Source organism: Megalops cyprinoides, chromosome 14, assembly GCF_013368585.1.
Source record: "Megalops cyprinoides isolate fMegCyp1 chromosome 14, fMegCyp1.pri, whole genome shotgun sequence".
Classification (NCBI taxonomy): domain Eukaryota; kingdom Metazoa; phylum Chordata; class Actinopteri; order Elopiformes; family Megalopidae; genus Megalops; species Megalops cyprinoides.
The window spans coordinates 9,638,145-9,663,635 of NC_050596.1; the positions used below are offsets into that span (position 1 = coordinate 9,638,145).

Below are 25,491 nucleotides of genomic sequence, written 5' to 3' on the forward strand. Positions count from 1 at the left end.
AGTAGCTTCAGGAGTTCGTAACGAATTGATCATTTGAATCAGCTGTGTTGGAGCAGGGAGAGATCTAAAACATGCAGGACAAGTGGCCCTCCAGGAGAGGTTTGGACACCCCTGCCTTAGAGCGTTGGGTAACGGTAACGTGCTCAGCGCGCTTTATCAATTTTTGATGAGCTGACTGAGGTAGTCTTCCTCAGACTCCTTGAGCACATGAAAGACGGTGACATTTCCTTTCCGCCAGCATCCCACAATCCTCTTCCAGGAAACTCAACGATGACGTGTCTCACTGGAGCAGACAGTGGTGAGCTGTGTTAGCGACGGCGAGCTACGCATAGCTACGCTTGCTAGCTAGCTACAGGCGTTTAAAGTGACAGCTAGCTAAGCCATAGCTAATAATTTGTTTTCGTATGTCGACATTCCGTGGGGAAACGTTAAGCGATCAAAATCATCAGAAAAAATGCGCATCGTTTATAATTCCCCTTCCGTTTTGCGGGGCTTTCTGATTATTGTTGGAAGCTTGCATAGCGTCTCAAGTTTTTATCTGCCTGGTTTGGCTCCTGTCAGTTTCTGTGAACAAGGTCAAGCTGGGAAAGAGCAAGATGTACCAGACTGCAGGGTAACTGTCATCCCTGACAACATGCATGGCACACGATTCCTCGTCCTGTTAAACAGCATGCAAGTCGCAATAGCTAGCTAGATAGTAGCTAGCCAACAAACTATATCAAGGCCTTGTAATTTCACTAGGTAGCTAATTGCTATATGGTAGCTGTAGTAATACATTTCGCTAGTAAGGCATTCGTCGCAAGTAATTAGTTAGCTAGTTTAGTGCACGTTAGCTGGCCTGTCAAATGAGTCTTAAATTCCACCACTCTTTCGCATTTTAGTTAGCAACGTCAGCTACCCGGCTGTACCGACAGCTCCTTTGGTAGTTTGCGCGAGTTCTGTTGGAAAAGCGTATTTGCTGATACAACGCCTGCTAGCTCTATCTAGCTAGGTATATGCTTATGTTCCCATTATTCTGCTTGTGTATATATACGGTTCAAGTTAGCCAGCCATCCGTAACAATACAGTGGAACAGTGAAAAATTGGATGGTTTGGCTGTCTAGCAGTAGGAAGCGATGTAACTGAAAAGGGTTTCGTAACTGACAAACTGCTGCACAATGTATGACTTTAGGTGGTCCACGTCCTAGCGTATCCCACCTAGCCGTTGGCATCTTATCAGATGCTGTCAAGTTGTTGTTGACAGATGAGACAGTGATATGTGACAAAATGAAAACCCTAAATGCCTGTAAGCCAGCTGCAGCGACCTGTATTTTGCATTGCTTGTGCTTGGATTTATCAAATGCATGGAACTCCCTAAAATAACCGTGTCGCCAATCAAACCAGCTGTAGTTGTGTAGTGTGTGTGTAGATCAAGAATGCATGTCCGAGAGCTTAGTACAATCATTAGGGGATAAGTGCGTGTCATCAGCTTTTACCAAGCCTTTACAGATAGTCGGCATAATCATGGCACATTATATTTTTGTTGTTGTTGGGGAGCCGTTTGCCATGGCGTTTTTGCAGTGCAGTTCTGTTATTGAAGTGACATATTGTCATATTTAAAGTGGTGTTTTTAATCATTTTGCTCTTTTCTTTTCTGTTAAGTCTGAAATTGAGCTGTTTGTGAACCGGTTGGATTCCGTGGAGTCAGTCCTGCCCTATGAATACACAGCGTAAGTAATCCAACCCTTTTAGGATGGTGCTCTAGGCGACAGTAACAAACAAATTAGCAGAGAATAGGAGAGAAATCACTAGCAATGATAATAGAGTGCTGGTTGCTGGTTGTGGACATTGTGTGCTGTATACCAGTTGCCAATATTTCTTGTCATCTAGAGAAGAAAATTAAAGAATATATCAGTCCAGAATGTTTATAATTTTCTTTCCTTCTCAGCAGCTACTTAACAGCAAAAAATTGAGACTGACCCTGGACTGTAGAGTAGGGTCGTTTCTCTCACTCTCACTCCACCCACCCACACACCTTCACACACTCATTTTTTGCTCTCGGCCATATTTTGTGGTTAGAGCTGGTAACACAGCACGCTAAGACGGGATTGTTCTAGAATGAACAGTGGCTTGTTTCATAGGCCTTGCATGAAGTTCAGTATTTTGGGGGGTTAAGCATCTTCCAGAAGAGTAACCTTTTTCAGCATTAACTGTAATTTCCAACAACTGAGCAATACCACAGATGTGTATATTTGAAAATATTTTCCAGAGAGAAAATTGGGCTCGTGGTTTCCACTTCCATACAAGTTACCATGTCTTGCATAGAATAAAACATTAAATATTTTAATCCAGAGCTTGATAATTTGTTTTATTATTTTTAATTTATATACACATACACACTCTTGTAAAATGTAATTATTACATTTACTACTATGAAAAATACAAATAAATTGCATTCCAACTACACAAATGTATTTTTTTTATTAAAACCTTTCAAAAAGTAGCCATAATAGAAATGTAGTAGATTTATTGAGCTAACTGTTGCTGTCTAATTTGAAAAATTAATTATCAACAGTTAGGGGAGTTAAACTTGCATAAGGAAAAATATAAGAAGCAACTGAAAAAAAACAGCTAATTTTGCATTGCTTTGGCTACCCAAAGTTCTTGGCAAGAAATGCAGACATGTCCAGTTTAGCTGCTTTCAGGACAGACTGCTGTGGTATTCCACATAGAAACATTTTGTTTTTTCAGTTATGAGATTGTCCTCTGTTTTAGCTTGATAGCAACACTATCTGTTACATTAATTTGTTCCTTAACATTCCATACATGCACCATCATGGTTTTGTTTATTATTTGTATTTAACTTTTCTGAAGTGGGGGGGAAAAAATGCCATTCCATTTGTTAGTATGGCACGACACTGTATAAATATAGGCACACACATACACATATAATACACATTTCATATTGTGTGCAGTTATTCAAAATTGAGAATTCTGTGTTCTGGATTTCAGTAAATATGTTTTTTGAGTCAGTTATAAGAAATCATATGACGAGGTCTCTGTAAACAATATCAAATAAAACAACAAGAAATGTAACGGGTTGGAATGTCCCTGGTGAACAGCTGTGAAGCGTTTCAAGTATGGTGGGTTGATGGGTACACGACAGAGAGGGCGAGATTGGAAGTGACGCCCCAGCGTGAAACATGCATGCAAGTCACTTCTCAGGAGTTTGACCTTTGTCTGCTTGATGGAAAGGGGAAGGAGGGAGGGGGTAAAACTGACTTGGAAGGAATTTTCGCAATAAATGGCACAACAACAACCGGGTGGGGGGGGGGGGGGGGGGGGGAGAAGGGAAAGAAAGAAACACCCCCAGGAGGCATATCACTTTAAAGGCGTCTTCATTGCAAAGAATGACTGTTTATGTTTCTACCCATGAGTTCAGCTCCTACTGACTCCTGATGTTGACTCCATGCCTGAAATGGGGGTCATTCTGCTCTGAGTTGTACTCTTAATTCTCTTGAATGTCGACATATACAACCTTTTTTTCTGCCTTTGAAGAGACCAGAGGGAAAATTTACTGACTACTTTAATACCTTAAGTCATTTTAAGAAGTGTTGTATTGTATTGCATTGTTTTTTTGAAGCACATATGCACAGCAGTTTTGATGTCTGGATACTATAAGAACAGCTTTAATCTGTGAAGCATGAATAAAATCTTACTGTATTTTTTTCTTAGGTTTGATTTCTGCTCCATAGAATCTGAGAAACGACCCTCTGAAAATTTGGGTCAAGTGTTATTTGGTGAGCGAATTGAGCCGTCTCCATATAAGGTGTGTATTAATACATCACAGCACATTAACGGATCTCTAATGTGTTTCTATCAGTGAATTGCATGATCGGTTGTAATTTTATAGTTGGCATTTATAGATAGCATATGTTATAGTAATTGCTTCCACACAGTGACATTTCTTTTAAAGTGGCTTACAGTATTTGTTCTTATGAGTAAGCCATAACCATTATCTTGAAATCTACTGCGGATGGAGGCGCAACTGAAAACCGAACCGTTTCTGTTTAAATCTATAACTTTGCAGTTTCAATTTAAGAAGAAAGAAGAATGTAAACATGTCTGCACTAAAACCTACGATACAAATAAACAAGAGGATAAAGCGAAGCTGGACTTCTTGAAAAAAGGGATGCTGCTGAACTATCAGCATCATTGGTGAGTGGCACAGGACTGTGGGTTGTTGTTGTTGTTGTATTATAATTTGTTTTGTGGAAGCCCTAATCTTGAGTGACTCAGCTAAATGCTTTCAGCCTGATATTTGAAACATTTCCTTTGTCATTAACACTAGACTTCGGAGCAGCTAAAGTGGGATATTGTATTTAAGAGACAGACACCATTTCTAAACCTTTCCACTAGGGGGTGTAGAACAGTTAAAGAAAGAACTGAGGTAAGACAAGTTTATAGGAACTAATGAACGCACAGAAATGTATAATCTCAACACAATATGTTATTCAAGAGATACTACCGTGCTCCAAAGCCACATATGTTGAGTATTTGTTTTTAATTGGAATGTTGGGCTGTTTTCTGTATGTCCCCTGTTGCCCTCCCATAAAAGATGCTGCCTTCAGAGAGATATGATGTACTCACACCCATATGTTCTAACATCTTTAGTACAGTTAGAGGGAGGGTCTACTTCTCTTACTGCCAAAATATTAAGGCACACACCATTATCACAATAGATGTAATTTGGATACCTAGTGCTGGTTTGGATACCAAACTTTGTCAGGGGGCTCATGTGGACTGCCTGTCCTGTCATTATGCTATATCATAAGACCACAGTCATGAGATATGCATGCCTGCCAGGCTGAAGAGACCCATTAGTTAGGTAGTCACTGCCTTTAACCGTTTATTGTGAGGGTAGACTCTTCTCAGCAGCTCTGTGTAATTCAGCATGGGTGAGACAGAGACGGGGCGGGAGGGTCGGGATCTCGCTGTCCTGGTGGTGGTTCGGGTGCAGGTGCTGGTGCCTTTGTGGGTGTTGGTTTGGACGTGGTCCTGCATGTTAGCAGCATCAGCATAGAATCTTAGCTTGGCTGTGAATTAGTGCAGGTGCAGGATTCTCAGTTGGGGCTAGCAGGTGATAGGTACTGGCCTCCTAGGTTACCAAAGCCAATCAGCTGCAAAGGACTCAGCCACCCTCCAGCTGGTCATAAATGTTGGCAGTATTTTTTTTTATTTTTTATTTTTTTTAACTAGTCCATGCCAGTGCATCCTCCTCAGCTGCTGATATAATACTGAACTTCACACAATATCTTGCCAGCCTTGATGTTGCTTCTCACCATTTGACACATACAGTACAAGAACACTGCTAATGTAGGCTGCAGAAACCAGCGAATTCACCCCCAGGGGTTCAAGAGTGCAAGTGACTTGGGACCTCCACTTGTTTAAGTATCCTATCTGCTGTTGGGAAGACTGCATTGTCTTGGGTTCAACCCATGCCCAGACCACACCAGTTACATTAGCGGAGTGACTCGCATAATAGAGATCAGTGGCAATTAGTGGGCTGAGATTCCTACATGTGTTCAGTGGGGAAATGTAGTAGAGCTCCATGTTCCATCTGCTTTGGATGGTGACATCACCCACTGTAGTCAGGATCTCTGCTTGGTTTAGCATCAGTGATACTAAGACTCTTTCGGCAGGATTGTGGATAACATGCCAGTGACCTGGTGCTATGACGTGGAGGATGGACAGAAGTTCTGCAATCCTGGCTTTCCCATAGGGTGCTATGTTACCGAGGGAGGACGACCCAAAGATGCCTGCGTTGTCAACGTTAGTGTCGTATTAATCAATTTTTATGACTTGCATGAGTTTGGAAGCATTTTGTCAGCATACTCTTCATATGGAATGGATAACCACTAATAATGAGATGGAAGTTGCTGTGTTGAATTCATTGATTCTTGAGTAATTGCGATATTCTTCTACCAACAGTCTGATTTCAATGACAAAGACACGTTCTACATCTTCAACCATGTCGATATCACCGTCTATTACCATGTGGTGGAGAATGAGGCTGCAGGGGCCAGACTGGTGGCTGCTAAAATGGAGCCCAAAAGGTAAGATTCTACATGTGGTTGTAACCTATGAGTTTGATCAATACATGATTAATCAGTGCATGTGGAAAGTGTTAATATTAGACATGAGATGAGGTATTGTAATATGGAATTTCACAAAATAAGAAAATGACACAATGTTTTGTGGCCCTGAGAACAAGCTACAAAAGCAGATTTAAACATGAGTTAGATGGCTAGGATGTAATACATGTTTTTCCCCCAAAAAAATCACTGGAAATTTTACCTGCCTTACTCAGCATGTCCATTTCTCCTCTTAAATTCTGTTTGTATTTTTGGAGCCATTTGAGAACTGCTTTTTTACTAATAGCATACTGTTACCTGTCAGCTGTTATGTAGTAATTCTTGAGTGTTATCCTTTTGTCATAATTTTGTAACGTGATCTTCATTTCGTGAAATGTGTCGTATCATGAGCTGAGTGTCTCATCTCATGGCTGTTGAATAAAGTGTAACATTGTCTTGTATATAACATGGGTGTGGAGTTTAAAAACTGACTACATTCATTTTTCCTAAAGCTTCAAGCATACAAAGGTGGACAGTCCAGACTGTACTGGCCCTCCCATGGACTTAAACAACAAATTCTCTGGCGAGCTCAAAATTCCCTACACCTATTCTGTACAGTTTTTAGTGAGTCCTTTTTCTTTCTTTACCATTCTTTACCATTTTGCATGCTGGTTAAACTACTGTGAACTGTAGTCAAAAATACCATTGTACAACATGCCATTCCTCTTGCGGACAGCCATTTTGTGCACATGCACAGACTTAACCACAGTTCTGTGTATGACTGGACAGTAATTTAAACATTTTAAAGCTGAAGTTCTCACACAAACTCCTCTGGCCGCTTTTAGGAGGATCCAAATATTCGATGGGCCTCGCGCTGGGACTACATCCTGGAGTCCATGCCTCACACCAACATTCAGTGGTTCAGGTGAGCACTCTGCTCTTTCCAAAGCAAGGCTTTGTTCGCAAAGCATCTCAGTGAGTGTGACCAACGGTCTTGTCTCGTTTCCTGTTGTGGCTCAGCATCATGAACTCCCTGGTGATCGTCCTTTTCCTCTCCGGCATGGTGGCCATGATAATGCTGAGGACACTGCACAAAGACATCGCCCGCTACAACCAGATGGACTCAGTTGTAAGTAGAAATGCTATTATTCTGACAACATACAGTACCAGTCAAAAGTTTGGACACATCTACTCATAGAAGGGTTTTTCTGTATTTTTACTATTTTCCACATTTTACAAGAATAATAAAGACATCAAAACTATGAAATAACAATCAAAACTACCTTACATTTTAGATCAAAGTTCAAAGTAGCCAGAAATAAAAGTATAATTTAAAATTAAGTTGTTTTTTTGGGAACAAAATTCATGCATAGGCATCAACTTGACTATTTATATTTTTCTGAGAAACAAGTTTCAAGCACTTAAGCATAAGTCTTTAGATCCAAATTGTCTTTGGAAGCATGTGTCCCATTATTTCAATCAGGGGTCTTCAAACTTTTGATTATACTGCAATTCGTTTGTATCCACTACAGTATTGCTAAAATATGGTACTTTCACTCTTACATTTTCAAAGTTGTCAAAACAGTCACATTAAAGTGCTTGTTGAGACAGGCTGCAGGCATACATGTTATTGTCTTTGTAATGGGCATTGGAAGAGAACAGTGCGTTTCAAACCAGTACAGAGTGAGAGGAAGGGTCATGGTGTGTTTCACTGAAGCCTCAAGACCTGACAAAGGCTGCCTTTACAATGATTGTGTTTTGGGTAGCTGGTCTGTTTCTGGCTTGAGCTTGAGTTTTTGCCAACCATCATACATGGAAACAAAGCCTGTATTCGCCCGCAAGACGGGAGGTTTTCGGGGTCATCTGAGGCCACACACATACTCAGAATGTGCTCTTTCTGCAGTTTTATTGTGGTTTAGTCCACAGAGCGTGGACTCATTATTTCAGCAGCTCTCCTCCCCAGAGAACAGACTGACAGTTGGCGTTATTGGAGTGATCAGTCTGTTCCTCGGCCTCCGCGCGAGGTATTTGAAGTCTATTAAGGGTAATTGGTGTTAAGTAAACCCTTGCGCCGTTTTTTCTTCCAGGAGGACGCCCAGGAGGAATTCGGATGGAAGCTGGTGCACGGAGACGTCTTCAGGCCACCGAGGAAGGGCATGCTGCTCTCCGTCTTCCTAGGATCGGGCACGCAGATCTTCATCATGACCTTCGTCACCCTCTGTGAGTGTGGCTCCGTCCCCTTGCCATCTGCTCTCAGGTCCCATGCAGACGCACCATAAGAAAAGATGTGACCCAACATCACAGACATCACTGCAAACAAGTATTTCCTTCTGTTCATTAACATACTTAAGCAGCTGTGGACCGTTCGTAAGCATAAACCATTATATGTTTATCAAATACAGTGTACCGTCACCCATTACGTAACACTTAGGGCTTAAAATATAATGCTGTACACATTTGTAATACACGTTTTTCACCCGCTGCAGAACAGGCGTCATGCTTATATGTGGAGTGGTTGTGAGACTGCCTCCTTCGTGCTCAGGGCCAGGTCAGTCCGGTCTTGTTTTACTACGGGTTTATTTTTGTGTGTGTGTGTGTTTGTTTGGCAGTCTTCGCCTGCCTGGGATTCCTGTCGCCGGCGAACCGCGGGGCCCTGATGACGTGCGCCGTGGTGCTGTGGGTTCTGCTGGGGACTCCAGCAGGTTACGTGGCTGCCAGATTCTACAAGTGTAAGTGGGGAGGCGATGCGCGCTGACAGGGGGGGGCCCCCCGCTCGTTAGGCCGGATCAGCGTCAGCAGCTGTCAGCCGGGCCCCGCCGCCCCGAGGGCTCCGCGGGCCATTCCATCGCTGCCGCTGTAGTGCCGCGGTCAGGGCAAGCACCAGCCCTCCCCAGGCCGATCACCAGCCTCTTGATGTTCGTTTCAGTCCACCCTGCAATCTGACACCATCACGGTAGCAGCGGACAATCGATAATTCTGCAATTAGTGGTTTTTTTTTTTCCCACCGAGCTCTTACTTTGTCCCATTTCTGATGTCTGTGACGGGCAGCTTAAATCCAGTGCCTTTCTGCGTTTTTAAATGTTGTAATCTGCATGGATCTTCAAACAGTAAAAAGCGAAGGGCTGTAATTACTAGTGAATGACTGTTGAGTGTTTTAACAGTACATTTTCGATTCCAGATAATGATTGATATCCATTGTAGTCATCTGTGTAGTTGTTTATTCTATTGTGTAAGACACTAGCTGTCCTCTTAATGTAAATACGTATTCCGTTTACCTTTATCAGCAAAAAGATGAATAGAAAAGGCTATGACCTACTTAATTGAATACGCGTGATGTCAAAATAACTGTTGACACTCCTATATCTTTCAATTAGATATGGCGATAAACAAACTGACCCCACCACTGTGAATGGACACAAAAGTGAAATAGTTGGTTATCTACTGCGGCTCGGACTTCCTTGTTTAATTTTGCCACCAGTTTTACGACCAGGAGTTTTGGCCTGCGTAAAGGCTTCATGTTCACTGTTCCTCTGTTTGACACCATGTACTGTAGATGGCGCAGGGGGTGGTACATACCTCAGTCCGCAATAGTGGGGTGTGTAGGTAGTGTTTTTGGCCATGCGTAGTATGCATCGCGTGGCCTTTTGAGTCGGAGGCTGTGTTATCCTCCAGTTACGATCATGCGTGGCCAGCACGGGGGCGCACGTCATGGGTGAGGGAGAGTGCAGGCAGCGGGAGCTCTGTTGTTCCCGGGGGCCTAATCCAAGCACATTTGCCATATTTAGCCACAGCTGTGGAACAACAGTTTCGGAAAAGACACATTTATTTTTGTAGCAAACCTTCGGGAGTTCGGTGGTAATGCGTGTGAGTCAGATTTGACAAATTATCACATACAGAGGAGGTTGTTCTTGCCGGAGGCTCCTGGGGCGTGGCATAAAAACATAATTTGTAGTTGTGCTGATGGCCAAATTCTTCCAATAGAACTCGCTGCTGTTATAAAGCACATGTGAAATCCATTTCTGAAGTGCGTAATTTTAAGGACACGTATGACGGCTTCTGACATTAAGATTTGTGCATATGTGTATAAGATCTGGAGGTGGATTGTGTTGGGGGGGGGGGGGGGGGGGGGTTGTTGTGGTTGGTTTGAAAGCCTGTACTCTTGTAGTAAATGCAACACTTTTGCAATAAAATATAATCTCTTAAGCAGGTTTCATTTTCTGGAGATCCAAATATTAAGTGCTGGTATGCATTTTTAACACCTTGTCATTTTTTCCCTCTGCACAGCCTTTGGTGGTGAAAAATGGAAAACAAATGTTCTGCTGACAGCTTTCTTGTGCCCGGGGTGAGTGAGTATTTCTGTCAACAACGTGATAACATGCACTGTTATGTTCTGGCCAACACATGGGGATTGGGAGCTTGAACAGCTTTCTTTTGATTTTTCACCTTAAAATAGTGTTGTACTGTTTTTAGGACAGGTGAAGCATGCATTTTTAATGAAACTGTTGGCTACCTCAGAAATTATGTCCTCAGTATTATGGCATTGTGGTAACTTCATGTTTCACTGTTCCTTAATTCCTATAATTCTAGTAAAATGAATTGAATTTAGTTGTAACAAACAGTAACAAAAAACATTCTATTTAATTTAAATATTGGATTTTAAACTAATTTTAAAATGTTAATCTTTTATCTTTAATCTTAAAAGCAATGTGTATATTGACTCAAACAGTGAATTTTAATCACATGGGGAAGGGTCACATGTATTCACACCATTAAGTAATCATTAAAATGAAATCTAATGAAACCAGTCTAAACCATTATTGTGTTTACTGGAAGAATTTTTTAAACTATATTGAGGTGTCCAAAGGCTTCCTGTTTCCCTTTGGTGTAGAAGTAGGCAGCACACAGAGTAAATGGATTAGTAGCACACATTATAGCGGTTAAGGTCTGAGAGCTTTAGAGAGTTTAACTGCAATCAGAGACAACTTTTGTGTTCTTTCTGACAAATATTTGGAGAGAAGTTTTAACTTGAAGGGAACGGTGTGAAAAGTCTCCATATATACATAATCAGTGTGGGTTGAATATGAAAGAACATTAATTACTGTTCTGTTTTATCACTAGGCTTTCATGAACGTTCACATTCAGTTCATATTTGGTTTACCTTTTGTATACAATTGTAAGTGTGTCTCTTCTTTATTGAAATGAAGCACTGAAATTTGACTGCCTTCCCCCCTCCCTCCAGGATAGTGTTTGCTGACTTCTTTGTCATGAACCTGATCCTCTGGGGAGAGGGCTCCTCAGCGGCCATGCCTTTTGGGACACTGGTTGCCATCTTGGCTCTGTGGTTCTGCATCTCCGTGCCCCTCACCTTCATAGGCGCCTACTTTGGCTTCAAGAAAAGCGTGAGTCTCTTGGGCAACGCCCCAACCAAACATCCAACCCTGAAGATCAGCAGCTTTTATTCACCATTTACTGGCAGCCTTTCCCAAAGGAAAGTTTGCCTTCCCAGAATCCTGATTGGTTGATGTGAGAAAACTGGTCACTAATCGCTACCTTGTTCTGAAACAATATGATACCTGACAGTCATATTAAATCCAAACAATGGGGTTTAAGAATGGCATTGTTAAGGCGTATCCCTGCATGCTGTGTGTTGTGGGGCAAGGCTGTTGGTTACCTAAGTGCTCACTAGCAATGCAAGTCAGTCGCTGCAGTTAGTATGTTGCACTACTACTACTACTATGAGTTTGTTCAGTTTGTGTTTATTAAAGAGAAGGTTTTTATTCATTAGTGACAGACTATAAAAACTCAGTGGTATGATGGTGGAAAAACAGCATACTCATGTATTACCAGCAAATTGCCATACCTTCCCAACTGTAGTGCTGGTCGGATATTCCCAGGTGGTATATGAAACACAAGTTATTTTGTAAATGTGTTGAAACGGAATTACTTTGTCAAGCAAACTGATAAAAATTCACCGTCTATAGATTTAGCCGGTTGTATTAGGGGAAAAAGTCCATCTTAAAATGTATATGGCCTTCTGCTGATCACTGCTAAAGTAAAGTAGCATAGTGGAAATGTTTCTAGTGGACTTCAAAAGAAACATCTCTTGAGTTTATTTTTCATTGCCTAATGTAGTTAAGCTAAATCAGCAGCATGAGTAATCACTTCTCTCTATGTTCGACTGAAGGGGATTGAGCATCCAGTCCGCACAAACCAGATCCCTCGGCAGATCCCAGAGCAGTCCTTCTATACCAGGCCTCTGCCCGGCATTGTCATGGGAGGAATCCTTCCTTTCGGCTGCATCTTCATCCAGCTCTTCTTCATCCTCAACAGCATCTGGTCAGTAAATGTCCAGGAGAGATTTCAGCACATTGTGAAATTTTATCCCCGAATCCCAATACCACACCCAATCTCCAGCTAGCTCGCTTGTGTCACTGACATTGTTGATCCACAGATCACCTTAAGGACACTCAGTGTGGTTGTTCAGTGCACGCTATGACTTTACAGATTCACCAGTTGCATATGCATATTGCATATCCTGCCGCTTTGAAATGCTTGTCTGGTTTAGGAAAATACTTACAAGGAAAAAAGCAAAGTGTGTGAAATAAGTCTTTCTAGTTAATAATTGAGGACATTATTCTTTGAGATGCTGTCTCTCAAATGTATTATGCAGTGGGAGATGGATTTGTAGCACAGACTACTGACATTGAAAAAGGCTGTACAATTCATTTCATCATTATCACTGCTGTGTATTTCAATTCTTACAGACCACCCTTTGTTTTGTAATTAATTCATTGTAACTGTGATGACTTAATTATAATTTGTGACTGTTTTTGTCCCAGGTCTCACCAAATGTACTACATGTTTGGATTTCTCTTCCTGGTGTTTATCATCCTGGTTATCACATGTTCCGAGGCCACCATCCTCCTGTGTTACTTCCACCTGTGTGCAGAAGTGAGTACTACCCAGAGACAGACCCAGAGATCGCTTACATCTCGTCAGTGAACAGAGTACAGGGGTGTGATGTCGGATGAAGAGGGCCACTCCCTTAGGTCTTCTGGGCTGCTGTCAGTCCTTTCAGATATCTGGCAGGTGTCAGGACCAGGGACAACAGTGGCCTCACAGACAGGCACCTGTGTAGCTAATCATCCCAGCTGTGGCTTGTTGCCTTCATTAGGCTTGGTGTAAAGACAGCCAGCAGTGCCGGTAGTGGGAAGAGAGCACAGATGCTGAGCGTGGGGTTGTTTTAATTGTTGTCTTGAGTTTGCAAGGTTGCCACTGTGTTTTTCCATTTTCCTTAACTGGTGAAGTATATCACTCTCTTTTGGTTTCTGTTCCCCCGTGAGTGGGAAATAAATGGCTGTTAGCTATAAAACACATCATCTGGAACCTCTGGTCTTGTCCAGTCACCACCTGCCGAGGTGACCATCCCTGTCACCCTGTCACTTGGAGGCAGAGATGAAATTTATCTGAAACTTCTGTTTGTTGTTTGTAAAATACTAGCCCAGTCAAGACAAAAGCAGTTGGCTTGCTTAGGTTTGACTGAAGGGAAAGAAGGTATAAATATAGACATATAGACATGGGCAGTTTTCTCAAATGACGACTTTGGTGAGATAGTTCAGCTTCTGTGAATGTAACATCTATAACACTGTAATAACCACAGTTTAATCCCCCGCTTGCAGCTGTGGGCAGTGGACTGGATGTTTGAGTGTGAATGTGCTTTACAAATGCGCTGTGTCTCTCTGGGTTTCCTCTCCCAGGATTATCACTGGCAGTGGCGGTCCTTCCTGACCAGCGGCTTCACCGCCGTGTACTTCCTGGTTTACGCCGTACACTATTTCTTCTCCAAACTCCAAATCACCGGACTGGCCAGCACCATTCTTTACTTTGGTTACACAATGATCATGGCTTTAATATTCTTCCTCTTTACGGGTAAGTATGTTTTATGTTTATATATTACATGTGGTATATATTATGTATGTATTATGTTCAATGTGTTATGTGATTGGTTGTTGATATTGTTAAATACAGCAAAACAAGGTGTTGGTCAGACACATGAATTAGGGGCTCCGGAATAGCTCAGTGCTTGTTAATAGTATATAATATATTCTGGGGTTTTAAAGGTGTAATAAGAGGATTTAGAGTAATGGATCAAAAATAGAACTTAGGCCCGGTAAGGATAAATGACCCACATTTTTCTCATTGAGGAGTACAGTTTTTGATGCATTGGTTCTTACCATTCCATATAAATGTGTAAATTAGCTTGTGTACTTTGTTCTTTTGTCCAATAGAGATAAAGGCAGGGAGAATAAATATAGTTGTATAAACTGATGAGATTGATACTGCTGTGCAGTCTCACATCAAGGTCACCAGTCATGAAGTCACAACATTGTTTTGTTGTTTTGCGTTTCACTGGCAAATAGAGACAACCAAGCTATGCTCTGTCTTCTTAAAAAGCACACATTTCAACTTACTTAACCTGACTGGTGACCCTGCCGCATACAGCCTCCACAGCTTTGCCCAGCTGCACTATCACACCATTCCCTCCGAGGCAAGTGTCAAAAAAAAGGCTCTAAGAACAGACAGAGGAATCTGCAGCCTGTGTGTGGAAAAGATCCACTTTGGCTGCTTACTCATCTGTTAAAAAGGGAGTGATGTGGAAAGTTTACAGGGGAGCGTTTTGGACAGTGCCCTGCTGCTCTGTCAGCGCGGCACATGCTCGGGGCGCTGGCGTCCCCCCCCCCCCCCCCGGCACCTTCCAGGTCACTGGTCAGCCCCAGCGGGAGTGCGGCCACGGGCCGCCTGACGAGCCTCGCTCGCAGCCGGGTCCGCCCCGCGGTATCATAGCAAATGAATCGGGAAAACATCACCGGGCCGAAGAGCGTGAAAAAAAACCTGCCATGATATCATTTGTAACTTCTGATCTGAGGCTAGCCGGTAAACACGGTTGGGAGATGGGAGATTTCTCTCCCCAGGCTCTGCAGTTCTCTGTGCTAACAGGAAAGAGTGAGGTTTCCGATAACACGAGGGGGCAACAGTCAGGCATTCCTCACTACATGTTTTCTGCATTCGGTAGGGTGCAGTGCCCTTGTGACATGTTCTGATTTACAGTTAGGACTTGTGTTACCATGGAGCAATCATGATGTCTCATCTCCATTGCTGTATGATAGTGGGGTTGCTTTGGTAACAAGTGATATCAAACTCAATTAGTAGTCATTTCTAATAGTGCACACTTTGAGAGAGCTCACTCAGATGGAGTCGTTTTGTTGTAATTTTAAAGCCCTTTCTTTCCATGCAGTTTGCTTAGGTTACGAACTTGCTAGCCTTGCACTGCCATATAATTCCATCTCTTTAATCAGAGCTGTAATAAGAAGCCAAATGTTGCAATATTAATAACACTTTTTGAGAATTCTGGGAAATTCAGAAACCCTCTTCAGCCTTCAGACTAAAAAAAGCCTGTACAATCTGAAATGGAGCATCAGCTTTTCGAGTTGAGTGGAATCCCAGGAGACAAAATCTCTAAAAAAGGAATGCTGTTGTGGTGACACATTTGTAATCTTCTAGAGACAAGGGTGCAACAGCACACTTAACCTCTGTACTGTACCACCGTGCTTCTCAGATTGTGAAAACCCATGTTTTTAGATGAGTTTCTGCACAATATATGTTGACACATGGCTAATCTTGAAGTTGCTTTTCAGTAAGTCTTAACATTAAATAAAATGTGTAAATGTATGGAAAATTAAGGGTTGGTACTGTTGCTACAACAAGTATTGATAAGTAAAATGAAAGACAAAGGATAATGTTGCAGTGGATTACCTGAGGTGTTCCTTGCTAGTATTCATTGGATTGTTGTAATTGTAAGTCACTAAGTATGGTATTGTTTTGCTTGTTTTCCTCAGGCACAATTGGATTCTTTGCCTGTTTTTGGTTTGTTACGAAGATCTACAGTGTGGTGAAAGTGGACTGACGGACTTACCACAGCAAGCTGAACTTTTCCACTTTGGGATTCTTTGGATGGAGGAGGGTCCTTTTTTCTGGACGTCCTTGTGTTAGATAAAAATTCCGTTAAAAAATGCCCAAGTACAACATGAATCCAGCTTTTGTACACAGTGAGTGGTGCAAACCGCTATTAGGAGAAATGGATTGCAAGTAAAATGGCATATCACTGAACGCTGTTGCTATAAATACATTTCACTGAAATCGTATTGCATACATTTTATTAACATGAAGTGAAGTTACCCTGCAAATCTGTGGGCTAAGGTAGTGCACATGTATTATTAAAACATTACGGTGACATTAATGTGATTGTAAATAACGTTTTCTAATGCTGAGGGGGGAGGTAAATGTGATATTTGTGTGAAAGGGATTCCATTTGATTGTAGAAAGACTGAGGCGTTCTTTGTGTTTTTTTTTTTTTTGTTCTTTTTTTGTATGAGGAACATGAGACATACTGCACTGTTACTCAGCCTGGCTTCTTTTTATTTAACTTATTTTTGTTTTGTTTTCATGTTTGGCCTCTACGCACGTTGTGCCTCATGAGTAGACAACCATGTACATTTCCAATAATAAATGTTGTACAACTGGTCACATTTGTTCACTGAAGCACTCTTGATTTTCAGTGTGTTCAGTTAACATCGCATTGGTATGTGGCACCTTTTATATGTGTAAATGCATAAGAAAGTTATACTAATGAGAACAGCTCACAGCCCAATGTCTCTCTAGCTTGTCATTTTGCTTAAAATAACTGTCTTATCTTTGTGGTGCATTAAAACCATTAAAAACCACAAACAACAACAGATATAACAATAATTGATAAATGCATCAAAATGAAATAGATACAATTAAATAAACCAAACAAAAATCAGATAAAGAATTAAAGTTAAAGCACAGCTATACTAGAATGGTAAATGTATCTAGTTTGGCCTTAAATGATGCTAGGATCTTTAACTCTACCTCAGAAACTGGCAAGCTAGTCCATGCTTTAATAGTTCTGAAGACATACTGTATATTCTAATGTAAGTGTGAAATGCACTTCTAGCTATGTTACAGCTGTGTAACTTGTGTACACTTGATGTTGTTGACAACTTGTTTTGAAATGCTCACACATCATTTATAAAAGATACAATCCAATCCCTCTTATATAAAATATCTTATTGAATACAATTATTGACTGACAGAAGCTGATCCATCATTGGAGTTACAAATTCCTTGGTAAACTGCCATGACTTTTAACTTATAAACTTCAGCATCAGACTTCGGTTCCTGATTACTATTATTCAAAGTCCATTTTCGTACAAAAATATGCAAGTGACTGAAAAAGGCGTAAAAAATGGATGTATAATTTAACTTCACTTCTGAAAACTATTCACCAAATGAGACAATAAATTACAGTCTGGGAATGTTAGATTTCATTGCAGAATAGATGTGGCAGTCTGGCTTGGTGGCTGAATTGAGCAAAAACACTCGACCATGCTGCTTGCACATCCACTTGCACATTTCACTGTCGGCGTCTCTCTCCTTCACCGTGATCTCGATGAGCGTGTTTGTGACCGCCTCATTTCCAACCTGACCAAGTGGTCAAAAAAGGATGAAGCGGAGCTCTTCTTCAGTATTGCAGAACCAGTAGAGACACTGTGTGATCCTGGCATCACCGCTGAATGCCCTGCAAGTTATTTTGACAAGAGTGGCAGGAAAGGAAAAATCGTCTTTTTCCTTCAGCATCAGAGAGGAATGCCGTGTCCCATGCTGTCCCATCCGCAAACATATTCAGAAGTAACAATGTGATGTATGAGTACATTGTGACAGACATTGTGTCATGTTTTAGCGGAAACAGGATTAGGAGGAAATGAACAAAATTCTAATACTCTAATGTAGCCTATACAACTGCAATGACTGCAACTATGTTGCATGCATAGTGCATGGACTTACATGTATATGTAAATAACTGATGAAGGTAATGAAATTAATTTACGCTGTATGACATTACAATCCAACAAGGCTGCATGCTCAGTGTTATTGCATTCGTTATTTGTATTTTCCATTTACTATGCCATGTAACTGAAACTGTAATAAAAATACTAACAAAGAATTTACATCATTACCAGAATCAGAGGGATAGGTATCTGACAGCTGCATTGCTTGTGTGAACTGTAACGGTAACATATTCCATAAACAGAGATTATGAATACAGACCCAGTGGCCCTGTCATTTTTGGCAGGACCTAGCAGGGCTCCGAGCCCATGTCACACCAGTGATCACAGTGCTTATGGCCACAGATTTTTGTCATGGATTAATCTAATATCTTTCAGTTAGACGTGTTTTGCTAAAAAATCCATGGGTTATTACTGTGCAGATAGACAGATATATTGATATATTAAGGGGAAAGTTAAATTAAGGACATTGTACAATAAGCTATTCATGCAGTACATTAAACTATGTAATATGCACCATCAGTGATAACTGGATTCTTTCTGTCTTTCCTGATGCCTATGCACACAGTCCCACACTACTGAGACATTAAACACCTCTTTGACATTTAGAAGTAAACACTGTGTCTATTTCTAGCCACATTTCAAATCGGACTGGTGATAGAATTAGTGAATTCGTCACTGATGTACGGAATGTCCTGGTGAGTGTCCCCTCCCTCTGTGGTTAGGATTCCTTGGTGGCCCCATTCCCTCTGTCAGCGGAAGCTTGGGTACTCACGACTCGGCAAAGGAGGACGTTTGCAGCTCAAAAAAAACAAAAAACAAAACAATTCTAGCAGCATAGACATACGGCACATCTGTAAGTGTCTCCTTCAAAGGAACATAGTCAAGTTTTTTCAATAAAATAGGTAGTTACCTCAAGATAAATCGATGCATTGTGTAAAAATAACGAAGGCTATGTAAATTTAAAAGTAGAGTGAGGTTACAGCATCTGCCTTTGCTATGTTCTGTTTTGTGTAAACATGGACTACAAATACATCTTTATTTTTCCTTAACAGAATGTGTGTGTGTCTGTGTGTGTGTGTTTGTGTGTGTGTGTATTTTGTATGTAGCCATTTTTAATATCCCTGGAAATACATCATACCAGTGACAGTGCAGTTGACATACTGGTGACTTTCAGGGGAAAAACATTAAAGAACATATTCACATTATGCACTCTCTTTTTCTGAACCTTTTCAGTGCTTTGTCTTCCAGACTGAGTCACTCTACAGTGTATTACTCACCTGTAGCATTTGCACTGACTGCGTACACCTGAGTCGAAAGAGATGAAAGGCATTTGCATGATAGATAGATAGATAGATAGATAGATAGAACTTTATTGATCCCACAGCGGGGAAATTCACTGCTCTCACCCACGGTGTAAGAAGTACTCATTTACCAGATGCATTTACCAGATGCTCTTATGCAGAGTGCAATCAATGGTGTGTACAAGAAGGTTAGGCAAAGAGCGGAGTCGATATAAATCGTAAATGTCACAATACTGATAGCAGGAGTCATTACATAACATGTCATATTCTGTAAAATGGAAGAATATACCTGTGGATGTTGACCAGTATTGCATGTTCATCATTCTGCTTTCCTCTGTCCTCTTGTAAGACAGTCTGTGATCGCATGAAAATCCAGATCGCTTTTAACCAACCTGCACCCCCCAACCTCTCATCGCTTCTCACAACCCACACCCATTACTTCCTCCTTCCATTCTCCCTGAGTAGTCTTCTTCCTGCCTTCCTCAACGGTTGTGGACGTTTGTAACTCACTCAGCTCTCCAGCCTCTCCTCTCCCACGCAGCTTTCCCCCTAGGTCGATCCTCAGACAAAAACAAACCTCAGACGCATGTACCCCATTGTTTCTTACGCTCTCTTGCTTCCCACTACCTATCCTACTTCTGAAGGCTGTGTCTATCCCAGAGTACCAAGAACTCTGGGCCGTTATTTATAAACTGTTATCTTTATGCAATCTCTAGAGACTGGAGAGGTTCCAGATGACTGGAGACAAGACAATTAGAGACAAGACAAGTATGATGGCAGAATATAATAAAGGGGATTACACTGATCCTTGGAACTACAAGGCAGTCATTTTTAATTGAATCTATTTTAAGATTTTGGAATCTATCATTAGGTATAGGTTAGACTTATTCTGAGAAAAAAAAAACACTATCATTTATGAGATAATAAACATGGTTTTCTAAGAGGGAGAGCAGCCAAATTTACTGGATATCTTTGAGGTTACATAATATGAAAACTCAAATGGACTTATGATGTTATGTGTTTAAATTTTAATTGAGTTTTTATGGTGTTACGTCTGGCCAAATTAAAAATGGCTGTCAAAATACAAAGAATAAAAATGAAAAGGATGATTTCACTATGTCCAGTTCTGGGTACATCACTATTAGGAGGATAGTGATGCTTTTGAAGTTCAATGAAAACATAATTATAATAATAAACAAAAATCATCATGGTCATCATCATGAAGTAGCACTTAATCTACTAATAAGTGTTCCTCTCAACAAATTAGATTTTTCTTAATTAGCTTACATAATTGTCAATGATATACTTGATAAGCATATAAATGAAAACAGAACATATTGAATATGCCTCTCTGATTTTTTTTCAGCACATAATTAAAAGTAGACATTAAGCTGATTTAATTGATTTCCTAGACATTCCAGCAATAACCCGTTAATTAGGACCATCAAACAGCACTCAGCTTTTTCCCTCAATTTAAACAGTACTGTACATTGTTAGTTTTGTACATCTGCGCCTAATTTGTTTTAAAAACTTAATGAGGAACTTCAAACACTTTAAGCGCTAATTATGAAGAAAGCTTGTTCGCAAGGTTCGCAGTAATCTGTTCATTTTGGTCTGTCAGGACCAGGTGGTATTAATTCAAGGCAGATGAATTTCTAGGGTTTGCAACAGTGAAGCCCTTGATGCCTTAGAGTTTCAAGCTCTGTCATATTTGTTTCTGGTATGCAAGTGTGAGATGTACAGCAACTGCCAGGCCACCATAGAATTCATAGTTTCTTAATTCAAAAATCAGATGACAGTATATTTATCGAGGCCAACTGCAGGCAACAGTTCCTGTTCACCTGAATGAAATGGTGATCTAGTTTGCATGCCTTTCATTTCTGAGTGCATTTTTACAGTTATTCAGTTTTTCCCCTATTTTAATTTCAAAGGTTTTCAGGCTACCTTTCTAGATAATGTTACTGTGAAAGAAATATTAAGCCATCCATTCATAAATATGAAGGCAGTCAAAAAATAAAGAATTCAGACACCAGAGCCTGATCCACGCTCAACTAAGTGGTATACAAATGATGTATGCTCTTCTTTCACATGCGCAGATCATAATGTTACCTTGGTAATGGACAATTGCATCATGGGACCACCAAATGTGGACCATCAAGTCTTGAGGTACAGAGATGTGGATCACTAATTATCCAATGCACAAAATCATTTGCATCAGTGTACAGTATCTTTCTGTATCACTGGAGGAAGCCTTATGGCATACCATGCATAGGTACAAGGCTGGAGTTACATGGGAGCTAGGGGAAGCTCAGCTCCCTTTAATGACATAAAAGCTGCCATAGAAGTAACAACAACAAATTCGGGAGGTGATTCTTTAAGAAGTTATTACTAAAAAATTTCACTCGTTTTCACATCTATGTTCCATGATCTAGATCCTCTGAATAGATAGGCTTCTTCTAAACATGAACAACCTTAGGTGTCCTTTCATGGACCAACCCAATTATTGTCAATAATTTCCTCACCAAATCAGGGGACGTACTATTATCAGATGAAGCATGTTTTTCGTCAACTGAGGGAAAAAAATTTCCGACCTACGATGACGCTAGCTAAGCAACAGTTCTTTAAACCATGTTACATCATTTGTTGAATAATTATTAAATGCCAATGCAACGTTTGCAGTTTTACATGTCAAAAATCACAAAAATAGTGGAATAATGTTGGTACTAAATATGCAATTGTAAAATTGAAGTGTAAGAGAAGCTTGGCATCGAAGCATATCCGGTGATCCCTTGTGTAGGCCTAGAGGGTATCTGTGCTTAGATTACCACTGTGATGGTATGCATTTTGGAAGCTGGCGTTCCATCAGATAGCTGAGTTTGTCATTGAATCGGGTGTGTGTGCCTGGTCAGATTGCTGTATATACATGATGTTACCAATGTTTGAAACTAAAGCAGGGGCGTGAGATGAATTGCTGTGCCATGGGTACAGCAATGCTTTGACAAATAAACTCTGTGAAAATAAGAGGGCCCCACAAATGTGGCTGTCATAGGCGTCATTTAAGCTGGGGACGCTGGGGACGCTGGGGACGCTGGGGACATGTCCCCAACACTTTTTGTCGTGGCCCATTTTGTCCCCACCACTTTAAATAGGTGTGGACACGTTGAACCCGTCATTGTCCCCAGCGCTTTTCAAAACAAACTGATGCCCATGGTGGCTGTATAAGTCAAATCCTGCATACACATATTTGTTCACTAGGGAACATTCATATTTTGGAATCTTATGCTCAGTTTTGGTTTCGCAGCAGACTGCAGCTTGTCACAAGCACGGTTATGACACTGATGCAACAGCACCGTAAGAAAAGTTTGACTGCTGGTTTTGAGTCAACTAGTGATAAAAGTAGTCTAGAGGTTGCCAATTATACAGCCAAGGCCTGGATCGAGTAATCACCTACAGTAAGTTTCCCCTCCCCTTTTTCAGGTCTGCCAAAGCTTTATAGCAGAAGTCATAAAACATGAGGCACAATGTAATGTGTTCTCATCACTTTTTTTTTTTTTTTTAATAAAGCGCAACTACATAAACTATTACTGACGTTTTGCACTGAGGGTCTGCCGTTTTGTGAAAATATTGTAAATAAATCAACCATGACTTTTCAGCTGCCTTTGTAAACAAAAAATAGCTCAGATTTGTACATCTGGGTGACGTGTCTTGCAGTGCACGAGTAACACACGTATAGTGAGTAAGTTAGGATCACTTTAAGAAGATGAATGTCAATGTGCATTGGAGAGTTGCATTTAAAAAAAACTTGTCAGGGTTTAGACATTGAAATGGGAGTTTTCCACTGACCCTCTTAGGCTTCACTCAAGAGCTCTTTCACGGTGTGATGTCAGCACTGGCATCCTGCAGAAAAATAAATCTGAGTAAATACTGAAGTGTTGACACCTCATTTCCACACGGGATCTGATGGCCATGAAGGCAGAGGTGTGTGGCCCTGATCCAGTTAGAGAATACAACATGATCCACCCTGTTACAAAATGCAATCGCATAGAAAACGCATGCATGTTTTCCACAGTAATAAAGACCTTAAGTTCTTTTTGGTAAAATTATTTTCGTTGAGCCGTTTTCATAGCAGCTATTGGAATTTTGTGTTTTTTTGAGGGCTAAAGCATGTTAAATGTTTCTTTTAGAATACTCAGAGATCAGCGCACTTGTAGCTAAACGATCCAATGAAAACCCATTAACAATGTGTCCAGAAGTTACAGGTTTCTGTTTTGAAAAGCATGAGTAAACCAGCCCAATGCTTGTTGCTGACCTCCTTGCGATTTTACTTTGAAATGTGCTACAGAGCATTAACTTAGCACATGTTGCTGGGGTAAAACAAAGCGCTAGTCACAAGATTGGGGCCCAGCTGAGTAAACTAATGTGGACGGATGGTAGGGAGGACTGCACTTGTCCCGGAGGTAACTGAGAAGATACAGACGGATAACAGATGGAAACGCACTCCAGGTCCCCACAGGCGAACACATGATCCAAACAATTGCCTCTTTTCTTGCGTTGAATCCTTTGATCAACAGAAACATCTTGGCTAAAGTCTGCTTCTTCAGATAACACATGGAGCTGCATCTGTATAAACACACTCCATCAGGAACATGTGAACAGTGCAACCAAAGAATCTTTTCCTTGTTGTCATGCCTAGCTCTGGTTGATAGGGTTCACAAGTTGAATACTGTGCTCACATTTAACAGAAAGTTGATGAAATGGTTTAAAGAAGTTACAATGGATGCACAGTTAAAGTGATAATGCATTTTTCCATGTGTAATCTAAGAAAAAACAAAAAACAAATGATATACTGAATCTCAAAAATCCTGAATGAAAATGTCAACTGCAATTATTAATAATGCTAAAATATTACAGTTGTATTTAAAGTAACTATATTGTCAGTGTCAGTGTTTTCATTCAAAATCTACTTGTGGAAGAAGCATTGAAGTCCAAGAGTTGCAGACTGTCATAACTCATAAGATGATGTTGTGGGCTGAATATTACTGCCATGTTTTGATACTTATTTCATCTTATTCTGAGGGAAATCTCAGTTCATCTCCAGTGTGGAAAATATATGTTGTCATGATTAGATGTAATTACCAAATATACCATCTCTTTTATGTTTCTTGGATAAGCCAGTTTAACTTTCCATAGTATCTTGTTTGGCCTGGGTAATAAGCAACATATGATTTTAGGGTGCATTGTAACGTTAGAGGTGGAGAAAAACAGTAGCTATTCCCTGTTCAGCCCCATGGTGTCAGTGTTTGCAGTGTTCTGTTGGGTATTGCTGTGCATTTAACATATCAGATTGCTTCATCGCAAGCCTTAAATTGAGGCTTTTCTTGAGATTCAGAGTTTGATTGTATACATGTTGACATTCATTATATTGTCCTAAATAAACATAAATTAATTGAAACAGCCCAGATGCTATATACTTGATGTAGAATTGTAGCCATTGCTGGTGTTCAGTAGATATGCTAGGTAGGAATACAGTCCTGAAAGCTGTGGTAGTCTGATTTAATCTTGCTGTGTGAATGCTTTGTGTGTTCTGTGCACATTTCCCGATTGTTATGCTAATACTGATAAAGTGCATGTACAAAATAACAGTTGTGAATATGAATAATAAATAATAAAATACAACAAATACAACAAAATTATTTCATGTAAAGTATTAATCCATTGAATGTCAGTGTTAATATTTATGTGTAATTACCAAAATACAGCAACACTATCATAAATGCGCAAAAGTAATAGGTGATTTCTACCTGTTTAATCAGCATTGACTTTTAAATGAGCAGGCAAATCCCAGATGGTCTCAATGTCCCCTAAGTGCATGATAACACAGCACCTTAAGCTCTTCAGTGGTTTCATGAAAAATGTAAGCAGAACATAAACACTAGTGGAAACGGTAATGATGCAAGCAGATTAGCCTGAGTGCAGCTGTCGTCAGGGCGAGACGAGGCCCCTAAGATTCGAAGGCAGTCTTTCCGCAAGGCCTGGCACCCTCTCCGCCTCCCTCCGCGCTTGCGAGAGCTTGGGAAAGCTGGTGACATGTCGTTATGCTCATTTGGTTTGGAAATGAGGGTGTCTCGGCGCACAGCGCGCGGTGGG

General features: G+C 40.7%; 1 protein-coding gene across 1 annotated transcript; it reads left to right on the forward strand.

Moving 5' to 3' along the window:
* Positions 1–289: 289 nt before the first annotated feature.
* Positions 290–16,715, forward strand: LOC118789411 (transmembrane 9 superfamily member 2). Its single transcript, XM_036545824.1, has 17 exons — positions 290–613; positions 1,642–1,709; positions 3,715–3,808; positions 4,070–4,197; positions 5,682–5,811; positions 5,971–6,095; positions 6,626–6,737; positions 6,959–7,038; positions 7,134–7,242; positions 8,201–8,333; positions 8,723–8,842; positions 10,398–10,455; positions 11,353–11,512; positions 12,298–12,449; positions 12,953–13,064; positions 13,871–14,042; positions 16,010–16,715. Exons 1-17 carry the CDS (start codon positions 455–457, stop codon positions 16,075–16,077), a joined length of 1,980 nt encoding a protein of 659 aa, XP_036401717.1. The 5' UTR covers positions 290–454; the 3' UTR covers positions 16,078–16,715.
* The last annotated feature ends 8,776 nt before the right edge of the window (positions 16,716–25,491 follow it).

Coding starts and splice junctions, on each gene's coding strand:
- LOC118789411 (XM_036545824.1), top strand. CDS start 455: ATGCGCATCGTTTATAATTCCCCTTCCGTTTTGCGGGGCTTTCTGATT. Junction 7,243..8,200: donor ACAACCAGATGGACTCAGTT/GTAAGTAGAAAT, acceptor TTTTTCTTCCAG/GAGGACGCCCAGGAGGAATT. Junction 13,065..13,870: donor ACTTCCACCTGTGTGCAGAA/GTGAGTACTACC, acceptor TTCCTCTCCCAG/GATTATCACTGGCAGTGGCG.